This window comes from Gordionus sp. m RMFG-2023, chromosome 1 (genome assembly GCF_954871325.1).
Source record: "Gordionus sp. m RMFG-2023 chromosome 1, tfGorSpeb1-WG-v2, whole genome shotgun sequence".
Taxonomy (NCBI): Eukaryota; Metazoa; Nematomorpha; class Gordioida; order Chordodea; family Parachordodidae; genus Gordionus; species Gordionus sp. m RMFG-2023.
In genome coordinates this window covers 48,744,182-48,758,389 of record NC_088775.1, presented here as the reverse complement: position 1 = coordinate 48,758,389, position 14,208 = coordinate 48,744,182, and the positions used below count along the sequence as shown (strand labels likewise).

The following is a 14,208-nucleotide window of genomic DNA, read 5'->3' as shown; positions in this document are numbered from 1 at the left end:
GTGAAATTATAGTGTGTTTTCATTATTAAGTTATATTTTTATATTTAGATTTAAAAATTCAATTTTTGTGAAATCATCCTGAATTTTTATTTTTAATTTATATAATTTTTTGGTTTTTAATTTTAAAGAAATGTATTTTTAAATAGTTATTTTTTAATAGTTATTTTTTAATATTATTTTTTTATAATTAGGAGTTCCCTTATAAAAGGGGAGCATTGTAATGCTAATAATTCTCTTTTTTTTGGTTTAAATCCTTGTAAAATTTATAATTATTATTTTGGATTCATATATAGAAATAAAGTATTGAAATTAATTTTTCGTTGAAATTTGATTGGTATTCTTTCTCGATAAATTTCATCTTCAAATAAGAGGTCACAACCAATAAAAGAGATAAGGTAATAATAAAAAAAATGAAATTTAGAATCTTTAAAAAATCTTAATGTAATCTTGAAGGATTTTTTATGCATGGAAATTACAAAAGTTTTTTTAAAGGAAGTTTTTTGGGAGTATATATTTAAAACTTTTTTTGGGAGTATATATTTAAAACAATTACTATGCATGTCCATATCTTGATCCTCGATATCAAATATTATTATTAGATGACAAGGATAACAGGACTAGAAACCATTTTAAAGTTTAGCATATAATCGAGGACTTAATCATGGTATTTCATTTCCTTTTATTAGTTAGATTCAAATAATCATATACTGTAAAAATTATTCTAAAAAATATATATAACCACTCAGGGTTTTTCTTAAAAATAAAGCAACTCAAATTTTAAATAAATTAATATAAATTAAAACGCCTTAATATAAATGAATTATCTCTAGCACACGCCTGTAGAGCCGAATTAGCCGACATTTAGCCATTACCCTATTTATTAAAATTTTATATAAATGATTATTGACATCCATTGATCGTTTTTATATGATATTATTAAAAAAGATCATTCCATTTATATAAAAAAAAACTTTTTTTTCGGTAAACCAATTAGACGCCGTTGAGTTCACATGAAAGATGTAAAAAAATAAACAGAATCACATCAAAAGGCTTCTATGATATATTTTTTATTATTATAAAAAGATTCATCTCTTCAATTTTTTGAAATCGAAATTTTTATGTAATAGAAGCTTGCGTAAGTAGTAGGTTCTTGCATTAAATTAATAAAAAATGATATAATTATAAACAAAATATCTAGCGCAGCAATAATAATAATAAATTGACAAATATGGTAGATAAAAGAAAAATTTTTAAGTTAGCTTATTTTTTTTTATTTATAATTAAAGAAAAATTATTTTTAATTTATCGTTTTGTAATTTCTAATGTAAAAAAAATATAGGCCTCAAGATAAATCTTAAATGTGTATTAGATTAGGTATACCAGTTATATTAAATTAACACTAAAAATTTTATATTTTTAATTAATTATTTAATTATTAAAATAAAAAAGATATGGAGAAACAATGCATTAAAATTTGACTGAAGGTAATTTGAAATATATGGAGCATTTAAAAATTTCAATGGAATTCTATAATAATCAAAATTTGATATTTGCTAATGCATTGTATTCATAATTATTTGACAATATTCATTTATTACTATAATGCTATAGAAATGACTAATATATTTTTTATATAATATTTTTTTATAAAAAATATAATAGATTGTCTAAAGTCAGTGCCTATACTTTCCGAGAGAGCACCCTCAACCTCCCTAAAATTACATCTCCCATTGAAAAGAATACACGGCTCTAAAATTATTTTTTAACTCCTAACCTCAATTACAATAATTTTTATTGCACCAATCTTTATTATACAATATAAATAAAAATGTAAAAAAATATATCAGTAAAAATACCTTTTTAATGAATAATTTAGACAAGGAGAAAAGAAAGCGAAGGAATTTATAATTTCGTCAATATTAATTGTTTAAATAATTTTGTTTCATTGATAAAAATGGTTAAATTATTTAGAAAAGGATCTTTCATAGTACTATGTATGAATTGACCGGCAAATTCGGTTAATTGACCGGAGGAGTATTTGACCTGATCAAATACTCTAGAAAAATCTAAAGAAAAAAAATTAAAAATATTTTAAAAAAGAAAAAAACGATATAAATACATGTGATTACAATGTTGCTTGTTTGGGTCCCCAATATTAAGAGGAGTATCTCACTAGTGAATTCAATGAAGTATATGATATAATTCAAGAATTAGCATTTTACAAAGTGGTGATGACCAAAATATTTTAAGTGATATAATTAATTTCAGAAACAAAGCAGCATGTTTAATAGTAAATTATGTAGAAAACACAATCAATTCCGACCTCAAGTTAATAGATTAAACTTTGCCCCCACCCATTAAGAGGCTAACAATTCCTATTACTACTTCTTCATAAGAAAGAAATAGGTCGATTTGGGTTTATTCTTATGAAAATAGAAATCGAAAGATCTCGACATCAGGAAAATTGATTAAAAAATATTAAAGAAAGTGATAATATTGAATATGAATCAGAACAAGACTGCTACAGAGAACTAAACGTTAGTTATTGAATGACAATGAAATTTAAAAAATTGATATTATAGATTCATTTTATTATTATATTCAAAATAAAGTTAATATTGACTTAAAAAAGATATATTTGAATTATGACCATATTTGAATTGTCGAATATCGGTCAATTGATCGAAACATACCGGTCAAATGCACAACCCTGTGTATGAGTCTTGTTTTAATTAGTTTAATTTCACTCATTAACTTTTTCGGCAATACATGAGAATAGTTAATAAATATTTTTGATAAATTAGGGAAGGTTAGCGATAAGATATAAAGGAATAGTTTTTTCAGTCTGAATTATAAGTTTCAAAATCATCATCAGAAGAAGCTAAATAATGTATTAATATAAGTTTTTTAATAAATTTAAATTTTTAATTTTCACAATTTAACAATTTTTTCTTTAAACTTCAGGTCATGTGTAATATTTACATCCCCCTTTTAAGCCATATATATTTTGAAACTTATACATTTGACTCGAATCCAAATGGTAAAATTTAATGCCTTTTCATTCCCTTTGGTGTAAAAAATTATGCTTGTTTTAAATATTTCATTGATTCATCAAAATCTTTCATTAAACTGCATTATTATCAAATCAAGTGCGGCATAAAACATAATGGTTTTAAAGCTAAAATAAAATATTATATATAATAATGTTGTAATGTTTGAAGCCTAGAACTTTCAAAATTAAAAGGTAGATTTCTCCCCTTTGGAAAACATTCCAAAATTCAGTGTCATTATCCAATATAAAAAATGATACAAGACAATAATTTAAAATATACTTCTCAAATTAATAGTGAATCTTTTTTAGTTTATTGTAAAACCTATTCGACATGGTTTGCACTTTTGTACAAGCTAAGTTGATATCAACAATAATTTATCCAAAACACAGAGTGGTAAAATGAAGTAAAATTTTCTGTTCTAAAATCTATAGCACTAGCCATGTAGAAGTTATAGGATCTTCAAAATCCTTTAAATTTATTAAAGTTATTCACAAGGGATGAAGTACATAAAGATATATAAAAATTTACAATAGCTTTGTATGATTATAGCCAACTTCTATAAATATAAAATAAATATTTTGAATCTAAATAAATATGATTATATTACCTAGTAGTATTTTTTATGAAAAACATCGTTGTGATTTTGTCAGTACATCACTTTAAGATTTGAGCAGTGCATATCTCTTAGCACCATTGTAAAACACACACGGGAATGATTTCGTCTAGGATCCCTAAAACATTTCTTAGTTCTTTTATCGATTGGCATAATTGAACAATGATTAAATTTAATAATTACATAATACCGAATAAAAGCCACCCTTGAGCATCAGCTCTAATCAAAGCCTGCACTCCATTGAGTTTTTCACTTATGTTTGAAGCACCATCATATTTTTCCCTAAGGGTAGATTCATGGATAAGTTTGCATATTATATTAATTTAATATTAAGCCCATTCGTTTTACCTACAATATATATCTATGAATATTTCAATTGACTTAGACATTTCACCTTTTTTAATATATTTTACTAACAAAGCCATTGCTTCTGATTTCGAAACATTAATGTGCACCTCAGGCGTGTACGAAATAAAAAAATTATGTATATGCATTAAAAAACTATAAAATAAATGTGAATTATAAAATATAAAATATAAGCACCATACACTTAAATGACCCAAAATTGATATTTGAATATTTTTAGCTTTTAAAATTTATATATAAAGTATAAAAAATTTAAATGTTGGAAATATAAATTAACACACAAAATGTTTCTTAGGAATAATTGTATTTTGTATGTTTTGTGCTAATTTTTCAATTATCTCATCCTTGCTTGGCGTTAAATGCCTATGAATATTCAAAAGATCCAAACCATTCAATCTACTTTCAGAAGTTGTACTTCATAGGTATGTTTTTCAGAGACTTGCAGGCCCAGCCCCCAGGCCGAACCATATTTTAATTTTTTTAAATATACCCGGGCCAGGCCCGAAATTTTTTTAAAAAAAATATCCGGGCCAGGCTATATATTTCAAAACCAAATATTTAAAATCGCCATTATTAGCTATAAAAATCAAAAATAAATATAATTTATTTTAAAAAATCCGGGCAGTGCCCTGCAAATGGTACATCTGCCGAGCTCTGTTATTCTTCTTAAAAAAGAGATTGTTTTCTCATTAGTTTACTAATGGGAAGAGTACTAATATATATAACCATTTTAATACATTTGGAATATAACCTAAAATGTGTTTGAAATAATGCAAAGTATCCATAGCATTTTTTGGGACTGTGTCAACCTTAGTTATTCAGCTAATAAGGCATCATAAGATACTTTAACATCTTCATGATAAAAATTAAACAAATATTTTTTTTTTCTATCACCTTGGAAAAAGGTTGGGAAGGCTTTTGAGGAAATAATATCTGCAGATTGGTAAGTGCTGCATGATGAATTAAAAACCATTCATTTATTTGGGTTATAAATGTATCTAAGAGAGGGGATATTTGTTTTATAATACTCTTCTATTGATCCTATATTAATGTCTTGACGATGAGCTTGCTTGCTGCAAGTCGAGGGGGACAAATATTAAACACGTATAGCTCTGCTTTTGACTCAACAATACCATTTAAAATATGAATCAACATTAGCTCTAATTTCCTTGAGTTCTAATAAAATGCTCTGCGCTATTCACATCTTCTTAATCAAGTCAATGTCATGTTTTTGAAAAGTATCATATAAAATAGTTGTATAATTAAATAATACATTCTACTGAGAAAAAAAATTTGGAATAAGTATTGAATCCAATAATTTTTTTGCTTCTGAGGAAATATTTCTTTCAAGCCATTGTGATATTTCAGTAATAGCATTAATAATCGGCTCTTCTAAATCCATAAAAGCTGTTATGCTTGATGGCAGAGACTAGATCTCGTTGGACAAGCTTGCAATTTCTTTCTCCCTCTTGGACAAGGAGTTTCAGGGATAATTATTATTTGACTAGAAATTTAGATAAATATTACGCCACTAAAATTTGAAAATAATTGGTAAATATTACGCTAAGGAAAACTTGAAATCGAAATTAATTGATAAAATAAAGTAGATGAATGTGAAAAATAAATGTAATTAAATATATATATGAGATAGGAATAAATATTAACAAATATATAAATTAATATTAACAATAATATTTTTGAAAAATATAATCCGGCATCTGCATTTTTTGGCTTTCGCCTGGTACACCACCAACTATAACTGAAAAGCATCTGTTAGATTCAATATCTTTCAGAATTATATTTATAATCATATTTCCCATGGTATTTATATTATAATAATATGATAAAAATTGGAATATAGTTTGGATATAAATCCATTTTGTTCTTATATCCCTTCTTTTTTCTACATTTTTTGTATATATAGTTTGAGGATAATGCCTTGAAGTAAGTAGTAGAGAAACTTATTTTGAATTGTTTTAATGAGGATTTAGATATAAGGAACTAGAAAACTAGGAGAATTAATTAGGCATGTAGATAAAAAATCGAAGCAGAATGAAGAAATAGTTTATTTGAATTGAGATACTAAAGTTTTCTGGAGTGAAAAAGAATAGATTGGTTCTGAGTTTTAATTGGTAAGATGATTTTCAAGAGTTGTAATTGATTTAAGAAAGTATAAGAATTGAAAAATTATGAAAAAGATGAATTTGATGTTTACAAAAGTAATAATGAATTGTAATTTTGATTTTATTGAAAAACGAAAACAGAGATTGTCAAAAAGTAATATAGTTTTTGAAAAACGAAATAGATATTGTAAAAACAAGTAAAAAAAGAAATATGAGGCTAAAATAAACGTAAATAGATTTTAAAAAAAATCTTCAAAACATGGAAATGGGCTCTAGAGAGATCTCATTGCTGGATTTCTTGTAACTTTATCGAGTCGTAGTTTAATTTAGGAAGGTCTGTGAGCATAGCTGTTATGTATACTTTGCATACTCTGGAAAAATTTAAAAAAAAAATGAGACAAACCTATGAAATGTGTTGAATGGGTTTTCAAAATATGATTAGCATGGAAGGAAGCTTTATAGCCACTTTAAATTCCAAACCCAAGTTGGTAAGGAATGAACTGAAGGGCATGCCGATTTTATTGCTTATTACTTTAGAGGCCTACAAATTAGTGACCTATTCGGATCCTCCCTTCGTTTTTTAAAGGCTAACAATGTAGTTTTCAATGGAATGAAGAAATTATTAATCTGAAATGGTCAATTTTTTAACCAAATATATATAACTGAATTATGCATATGCGGTTATAATCTTCTTTAATATCGGATCACATATAAAATTTTTATAACACAATATATGATTTCTACACTCAAAAGTAATTTTATAAAATTATTCTTTATTTGAACAAAGAATATGTTTAGACTAACATAAAATTAAATTTTATAAATATCGAGGGTCTGGGGCTTGAGCGTTATTTCTAAAATTTATTTTTGCTGATTTTTTCATTTTTTCATTTTTTTTTAAAATTTAAAATTGCTTTTATTTATAATAATTTAAATTTAAACATGAATTACAATTTACAATAAATTAAAATACTATAAATTAAAATTTAAAAAATTGTATATTTGAAATACAATTTTATGATTGAGTTATCAAAAATAAACCATAATTAAGTCTAAAAATTTCACTTTAAATATTTTGGCGCAAATATAAAAATTCTCTGGCTTCCTATGTAAAAGCCGTATTTTATTGCCTAGATTTTTTTAAAATTATATTTTATTGGCTAAAAATGGCCATTTGTAGAAGTCACTATTGGAGTGAATATGAAGTTAATAAAATTTTTGTATTTGTTAATATTTTTCTGCCTATATTAGTGGGTTGATATTTAAGTTTGAGGGGAATAAAGAAATATATGAGTACCGAGGGACTAAAATATGGTTGTCATACCATCAGGTTTTATTGAAATTTGAATATAATAAGAAATCATATTAGAAACTGAAATCATTGATAAATTTAATGAAAATCAGTCCTAGCTAGTCGTTACGGAGAAAACAAACTTAGGTTATGCAGATATAAATCAAGGTTAATTAATCAAGATTTTAAATTATCTATATCAAGACAAATATTCAAGAAAGTGAAAGAAACTATAATAAAATTTTTTAATAAATGTATCTAAGATGTCTATGGGTCTTTGTCCCATGTAAATGCTCTTTTTGGGCGCATATCCTGTTGCAATTTTAATGATTTCTTTATTTGTTTAAATTGTAAATAAATTTCACGAATTGTTTTACAATTATTTTCCATTATGGCTTATTTTTCTCAATAAAGTAGTTGCAATAATATATATCATTTTTATATTTAAAAAGAATCAATATTAGCAGCCCAAAAACGCCTCATGGGAAAGCTCGTCCCTCCTAGGTGTAGTTCATCCTTTCCCAAATTTTTTTAGGAAAAATTAATAATGTTAAAAAGTATTTTTTAAAAAATTATTTTTATGAATAGCATAAAAGTAAATAAGTGGAATAAAATGAGATATCATTTATTCAATATTATCAAGTAGTTTTAATTTTATTGCCGTTTTCTTTTTATAGCTCGCATGCTCCCCGGTTTCCCCTAAATGTGTCAAAATGGTAATCATTTAATTATATTGATTATTTTATTTTTTTATAGATATTGTATAAAAGACAATAATATAGGTTTTTTTGAAAAACGAAAGCATAGATAACAAAAAGCAATATGAATTTGAGTTTTTCTTGGAAAAACTTGCACGCCCAAAGAAGTATGATAAAATAAATAAGCAAAGACACAAAAGGAAAAAGGAAATTTTTAGGTATAAAATTTAGAATCATAATTCCGTAGAAATTACTTCCTTTAAAAAACCCCCAAGGAAAAAAATTCTTTTGATAAAAAATCCCAAGGAAAAACTATTTCCTGGAAAGAAATTTCCCTATAAAATAATTCCCCGAAAAAAATTTTTCCACAATAAATAATTTCCCAGAATATATTTCAATAACAGAAGAAAAAATTCCCTATAAATGTACCCACGAAATATAATTCTCCAAATAAAATATTTAAAAATTTTTAAAAAATCAACAAAATAAAAAAAAACTTATGGTAAATATATTCTTGAAAAAGATTTCTCAAATAAAATTGTTAACCAAAGTTATAAACAATATAAAGTAGTTAACGTTAAACGTAACTTAACCTAATTTTAAAATTATCGATCAACCTTAAGCCATATAATGTGTAAGTTAGGGTCTTATCCCTAACCCAGATTAAGCCAAAAAATTATTATCATACTCCTAATCTAAATTATCTGCTAGAATATCATAAGGTTAATATTTAACTGCACTAATCGGGCATGGATAGTTCATTTTAAAAAAATTTTAAGATCGACCAAGATTTTTAAAATCATATATTTTTGGCCCTGCCAGGCCAGTCTCTGTTTTAAATTTATCTGAAATAAGGTTTTTAAATTCACCCATCGAATTTTCAACCTTCAACTAACTAAAAGTAAATAAAATTAATTTTTGTTCGCCTTTAAACATTTCCCAAATTTTCAGTATCAAGGGGAATAATTTTAAAGGTTTATCACGACTGGAAGAAATTGTGTAAGAATTACCTTCATATTAGTTTTTTTTAAATATCCATTTTTACAATTTTACATTTTTTGAACCTAGTTTTTTTTTAAAAATAGAAAATAAAATATCCAATTAGAAGAATTTAATTGAGGATTTTCACCACAATTGCCTTCAAAAATGGGTAGTCATATGAACTTTTTTCAATTAGCAAGAAAATAATTAGTTTAATATTAATTTACATTTCATATTTTCAGTTCCCGTTTATAAAATAGTTATTGTTGTAGCTGTTGAAAAAAAGAAGAAATAAATTTAATATAATACATAAAATGTCAGTTATTTTCTGACAGGGGAATTAGTCTTTCCTGGTGGAGGGGAAGAAAATGATAAGATCACATGGTTGATTGTCAATAAAAGTCCTTTGTTGGAGATTTGGAGTGAAGATAGTGGATTAATTGGAGAAGATGCCAGCTGGGAAGAACAAAGAATGGACCTATGGGGATGAAGAATATATGAAGCTGGATAATTATTATTTATAATCTTTATATTTTTTTTAATGGATAGATAAATATAATTATGAATAAATATGGATCGTCGTTAATTATGGATTTGTTTTAGTTATCCCTATAATTTTTTATCTGATTGTATAAACAGTCTAGTATTGTATTTCATTTTCATCGTAGCCACTCCACCTTAATTTTATGTCACAGTTTATTTCCATAATATCATAAAACTATTTGAATACTTTTTATGCAATCGTTGCGAAATTAAAATATCAAAGCTAACACCAGATATATCGAGTTTCATATTTTGAAATTAAGCTATTCATTTGTACAGAATTAAAATTAAAACACTCCTTAAACGTTGAGAATATTCTAAAAAAAATACTGAATGTCCGGAATTATCTCTTAATGCTCAAATAAAAAATGGAATTGCCCGCAAAAGATATATTTAGTTTAAAAGATAAATTGTTCAGAAAAACGTATGAGAGAATGAAAATAATTTTTTCTATTAATTTTAAGAAAATATTCACAATTAGCAGTTATCGCGCTCTATATATGATTCGCATAATTGTTTTCGCAATTTGGGTTTATCTATATAAGATGTTCGCTATTTTATATTGACTATAAAAGTTTCACTGTTATGTCTCTAAAGATCTCGGTTTTAGCTATAAAAATTATCTCGATATGGTCTTCGCTGAATAGCATGCGAATGTGAATTCGCAACAAAAGTTTATCTATAAATCAATTCGCTTTAATAAACATTAGTGATAAAAGTTTCTCGAAAATGTTTTGATAAAAGTTACGCTGTCTTAATGGTTTGTTAAACTTAAAACTGTATTGAGTTAAAAATATTTCAGAAAAAAATCTTTGAAGATAAATATTTAATATAAATTGTATTTCAACTTGAGAGATTTTTTTTTGTACAGAAATTGTAAAAGATTTAATTATAATATAAAAAAGCTTCTATAAAAAATATCTCGAATTGTATAGGGAAAAATTTGATAAAATCTATCTTCTATAAAAAAAAATTTTTGCTCAATTTTTTAACGATTAAACCAAATAAAAATTTTAATAAATAAATTTAAAATATATTTTGACCAAGATATCCATTACTTGTAAATAAAGAAATCTTGAGAAAAACTCTGCAGGAGCCCCCCCCCCCCCTCTTTTTTTCATTGAAATCATAATTTCAAAAATGAAGTTCATATATTTACTTATTTTCTTCTAAATAAAGCTTAAAAATAATCATTATGACAATTGTCATTTTTCTATATTTCTCTTCACTGAAATCGTAATATATAACATATTTATATTTATTTTTACAAATTTGTGAAATTCGAAAAAAATCAACTTACAGGCTCGTTGCCAGCGAGAAGAGGAATGATAGAAGGGGAGAGCCCCCCCCCCCCTACCTCCACCCATAGTAAGAATTTTTGGAAAAATATAAATGGGTATCATGAATTGTTAATTACAAAATATTCCATTTTCAAATAAGTTATATTCTATTTTAAATATTAGCAAAAGTTATAATTAATTTTAATATTTATTTATTGTTATATTAATATTTTATCTCACGAAAAATTAAAGTTTATTTTCTTACATTTTTTTAAACCTTAATGACGGATGGATATAAGAAAATTTTATCAAACCAAAATCTAAATCTATTTAATTTATCTCTACTAATAACTATAGAAAATTTCTAGAGTGTATAAAATGTTCAGATATCTAAAGATAAAATTTGTTGAATATAATTATTTCTGAGACTTCTTAAGTTGTTACAGCATTTTTTGGATCTAGAAGAGCCTATTCCAATATTAACGTGGATTTAGTTTAGGATCATTATACTTTTGGATTTAATTTTGACTCAAATCAATGAACGATTTGACAAATACTATATTTCAGAACTCCCTCTGATCTGTGGATTTATCAAATTTTGATATTGAAAAATTAAATATTTATCTAAATTATATTCAGAAGATATAAATGCATCTGTAGACCAATAAATTTCAGAATTTAAATGGTATGAAAGATTCATTTTTGTAGATAATCCTCCAAGAAAGACAATGGAGGTATTACATTTAAAATATATCTTAAAATTTTGTATATTCCAATATTTATTTGTGTTCGAAATTATTTTCAAATATGATTAGTTCTAATAAATTTTATATAATGATTATTTCTAATAAATTTTTAATGCTCTAAAAAATACATTTATAAAAAAATTATCCCTCCCACCTCCCCCCTCCTTCGTTGAAAATTCCTGGCTAAGCGCCTGACAACTTTAATAGTACGTCACTAAGATGATATTTTTAAAAAAATTCATTTTTTTTGGCAGCAGGGTTTGATATTTTTTTTTTATTTGTAGATTGAGTTTATTATTAAAAAACTAATTTAAAACAATGGTCATATAAAATGCAATTAACGACGATAAAAAATAGCAAATATATATAAAAATTTAAAACAAACAAATGGAATAAAAATTTAATAAAGTAAGAAAAAAAACAATTCAGGCAGAGTTGTTAAACGCTACTTTTAAAAGTAGCACGCTACCGCTATCGTTATTTGTCAAAAAAGTAGCTCGCTATTAGCTACTATTTTTAAAAGTAGCTTTAGCTACTTTTTAAGCTACTTTTTGTAAAAAATATTTACAAACAAATTTTTTATTTTTTGCTTATAAAGTTATTGTATAGTAAATGTATAAAAATCAACATTTATAAATATTAAAATATGGTTAGTTTTGATTATAAAAAAAATTTATGTAATAAAATTAAATATTTATGGTAATTTGTTGCATTTTAATAATAAAATCATTTCTATATTATTATCCCCAAGTCTAGAGCGACGATCAGAGAGTTTAAGTTTTGCTTACTAAATAATCTCTCGACACTAGCACTTGAGGGTAAGGGGGCGTATTTAATCTTATATACATATTTTTAATATAAGATAGATTATCAATAATTTTATTTGCAAGTACATCGTATGTCTGGCATCCTATTATTGAGGGCTAATGACACAGATCTTCTTTTTAAAGTCCTAGGGTCGCCAATGACCTGTGATTCCCAAATAAGCTCAAAAATATTTAATCAGATCAATTTATAAATATAGATAAGATTTTATCTTCTGTTATGTGTCCAACTATCTCCCGTGGTACATATATATGATATCTCTGATAACTCTACTATTAGAGCATCTTTCATCATTTTAAAGTTATCTGCTATTTTATTCATTAGTGTCTGGCGGCATAAAATCGTTGTACCAGGGGATAGAGTTTTAATCATCATAGTAAATGATAGATTATCAACCAAGGACATTGCTGAACTGTATAAATTATAAAATCAACTATAACTTTATCAGCCAATTTCTGATAAATATTGTCATTTGCATTATTAATTAATTTGGTTTGAATTGAATTAGTCTTTTTGGATGTAGAGTCGCCTATAACAAAATTATTTAGACGTTTCTCCATTTCCTTAAAACTCATGAACTGTTATAAAATAAATATTATTAGAATGTAAAAATGACAATTTACTTTTAGGTGTTTCTTGAGGTTATACTGGATTGATTTGAGGAAATATTTTTTTTTACATTTTAAACAAATAAATTTGAATAAAGTTTTGGATTATATATTTATTTTAAAATAATTTCAAATCTAGGGAATGGGAAATTTGTATTATAGCTCTTAAGATTTCTTCCCTGGTATTTTCCATTTCATTAATATCATTGTCTGAATCACTTTCAACGATTTGGATACGCTTTAGGTTGTATTTATTAAAAAGTAAACTGTTGTAGCCGTTGAAAAAAAGAAGAAATAAATTTTATATAATATACTAAATGACAGTCATTTTCTGACATGAGGATTAATTTTTCCTAGGGGATTGAGTTGAAAGGAGTCAACACATGGGGTTTTGGTGAAAAACAATGGAGCTTTCTTTGTGTGTCTTTTGGGGTGAAGAATATATAGAAGCTGGATAGTTATAATCTTTAGATATTTTTATGAATAAATATGGACTTCAATATAAACGAGCTTTAAATGGAAGATGGAGCAAAATTGATTATTCAACTAACCTTTAGAGAGTTGATTATTCGGCTAATGGTATAAGCATAAAGTATGATTTGGGTTTTTGTTTTCAACCCTATTAAAAAATTTAAAATGCAGCCATAATAAAATATAGAAATTTTAATAAATTTTTAAAAAAAACCTGGTGCTATCTCAAAATATATTATTGGAAAGAAATCGGGCAAGGTTTGAAAATAATGAAAAATATTTAATTCTGGCCCTAGCTATAAAATACTCTGCCCTCTGAAAATGATTAAACAAAGAAATAATAATAGTATTTTTTGGATGATAAGCTAATAGAATTTTAGTGCCTCAATCTCTTTTATATTAAAAAATAAAGAAAATTTGCTAGTTCCCTTCCATGTGAACTTAATTTATTGTTTTAAAATAAATGAATTATGTGAAAACGAGAAAGGATGGAAGTTTATTGGATAAAAGAAGACAAGAAATTAATATAAATAAGGAAATTGAAAAGTAGGTATTATTATTATTTTTTATCATAAGGTCAATGGATACGGTTTATTAATTATAATTTTTA

At 25.2% G+C, this 14,208-nt stretch overlaps 1 protein-coding gene and 1 long non-coding RNA gene across 4 annotated transcripts in view; one reads left to right on the top strand and one right to left on the bottom strand.

The window, feature by feature from the left end:
* The window catches only part of LOC135922665 (proteasome subunit alpha type-1-like), a 119,454-nt gene extending 117,660 nt beyond the window's left edge, over window positions 1-1,794 (top strand). The window contains exons 11-12 of one of the 2 annotated variants that reach the window (XM_065457097.1): window positions 1,450-1,484; window positions 1,663-1,794. In XM_065457097.1, the coding sequence (XP_065313169.1) occupies window positions 1,450-1,482 (33 nt within the window). In that variant the 3' untranslated portion in view covers window positions 1,483-1,484; window positions 1,663-1,794. The remainder of the gene's footprint in view (window positions 1-1,449; window positions 1,485-1,662) is intronic. The other variant, XM_065457099.1, reaches the window with a different exon arrangement.
* Window positions 1,795-3,666: 1,872 nt separating this feature from the next.
* Window positions 3,667-5,650, bottom strand: LOC135922666 (uncharacterized). Of its 2 annotated transcripts, none has more exons than XR_010570990.1 (3): window positions 5,607-5,650; window positions 4,061-5,563; window positions 3,667-4,014 (listed from the first exon to the last, which is right to left on the bottom strand). It is a non-coding gene; the product is annotated as an uncharacterized LOC135922666 (long non-coding RNA). The 2 variants fall into 2 exon arrangements; XR_010570989.1 differs by having other exon boundaries at window positions 3,667-3,802; window positions 3,857-4,014; window positions 4,061-5,634.
* Between the last annotated feature and the right edge of the window lie 8,558 nt (window positions 5,651-14,208).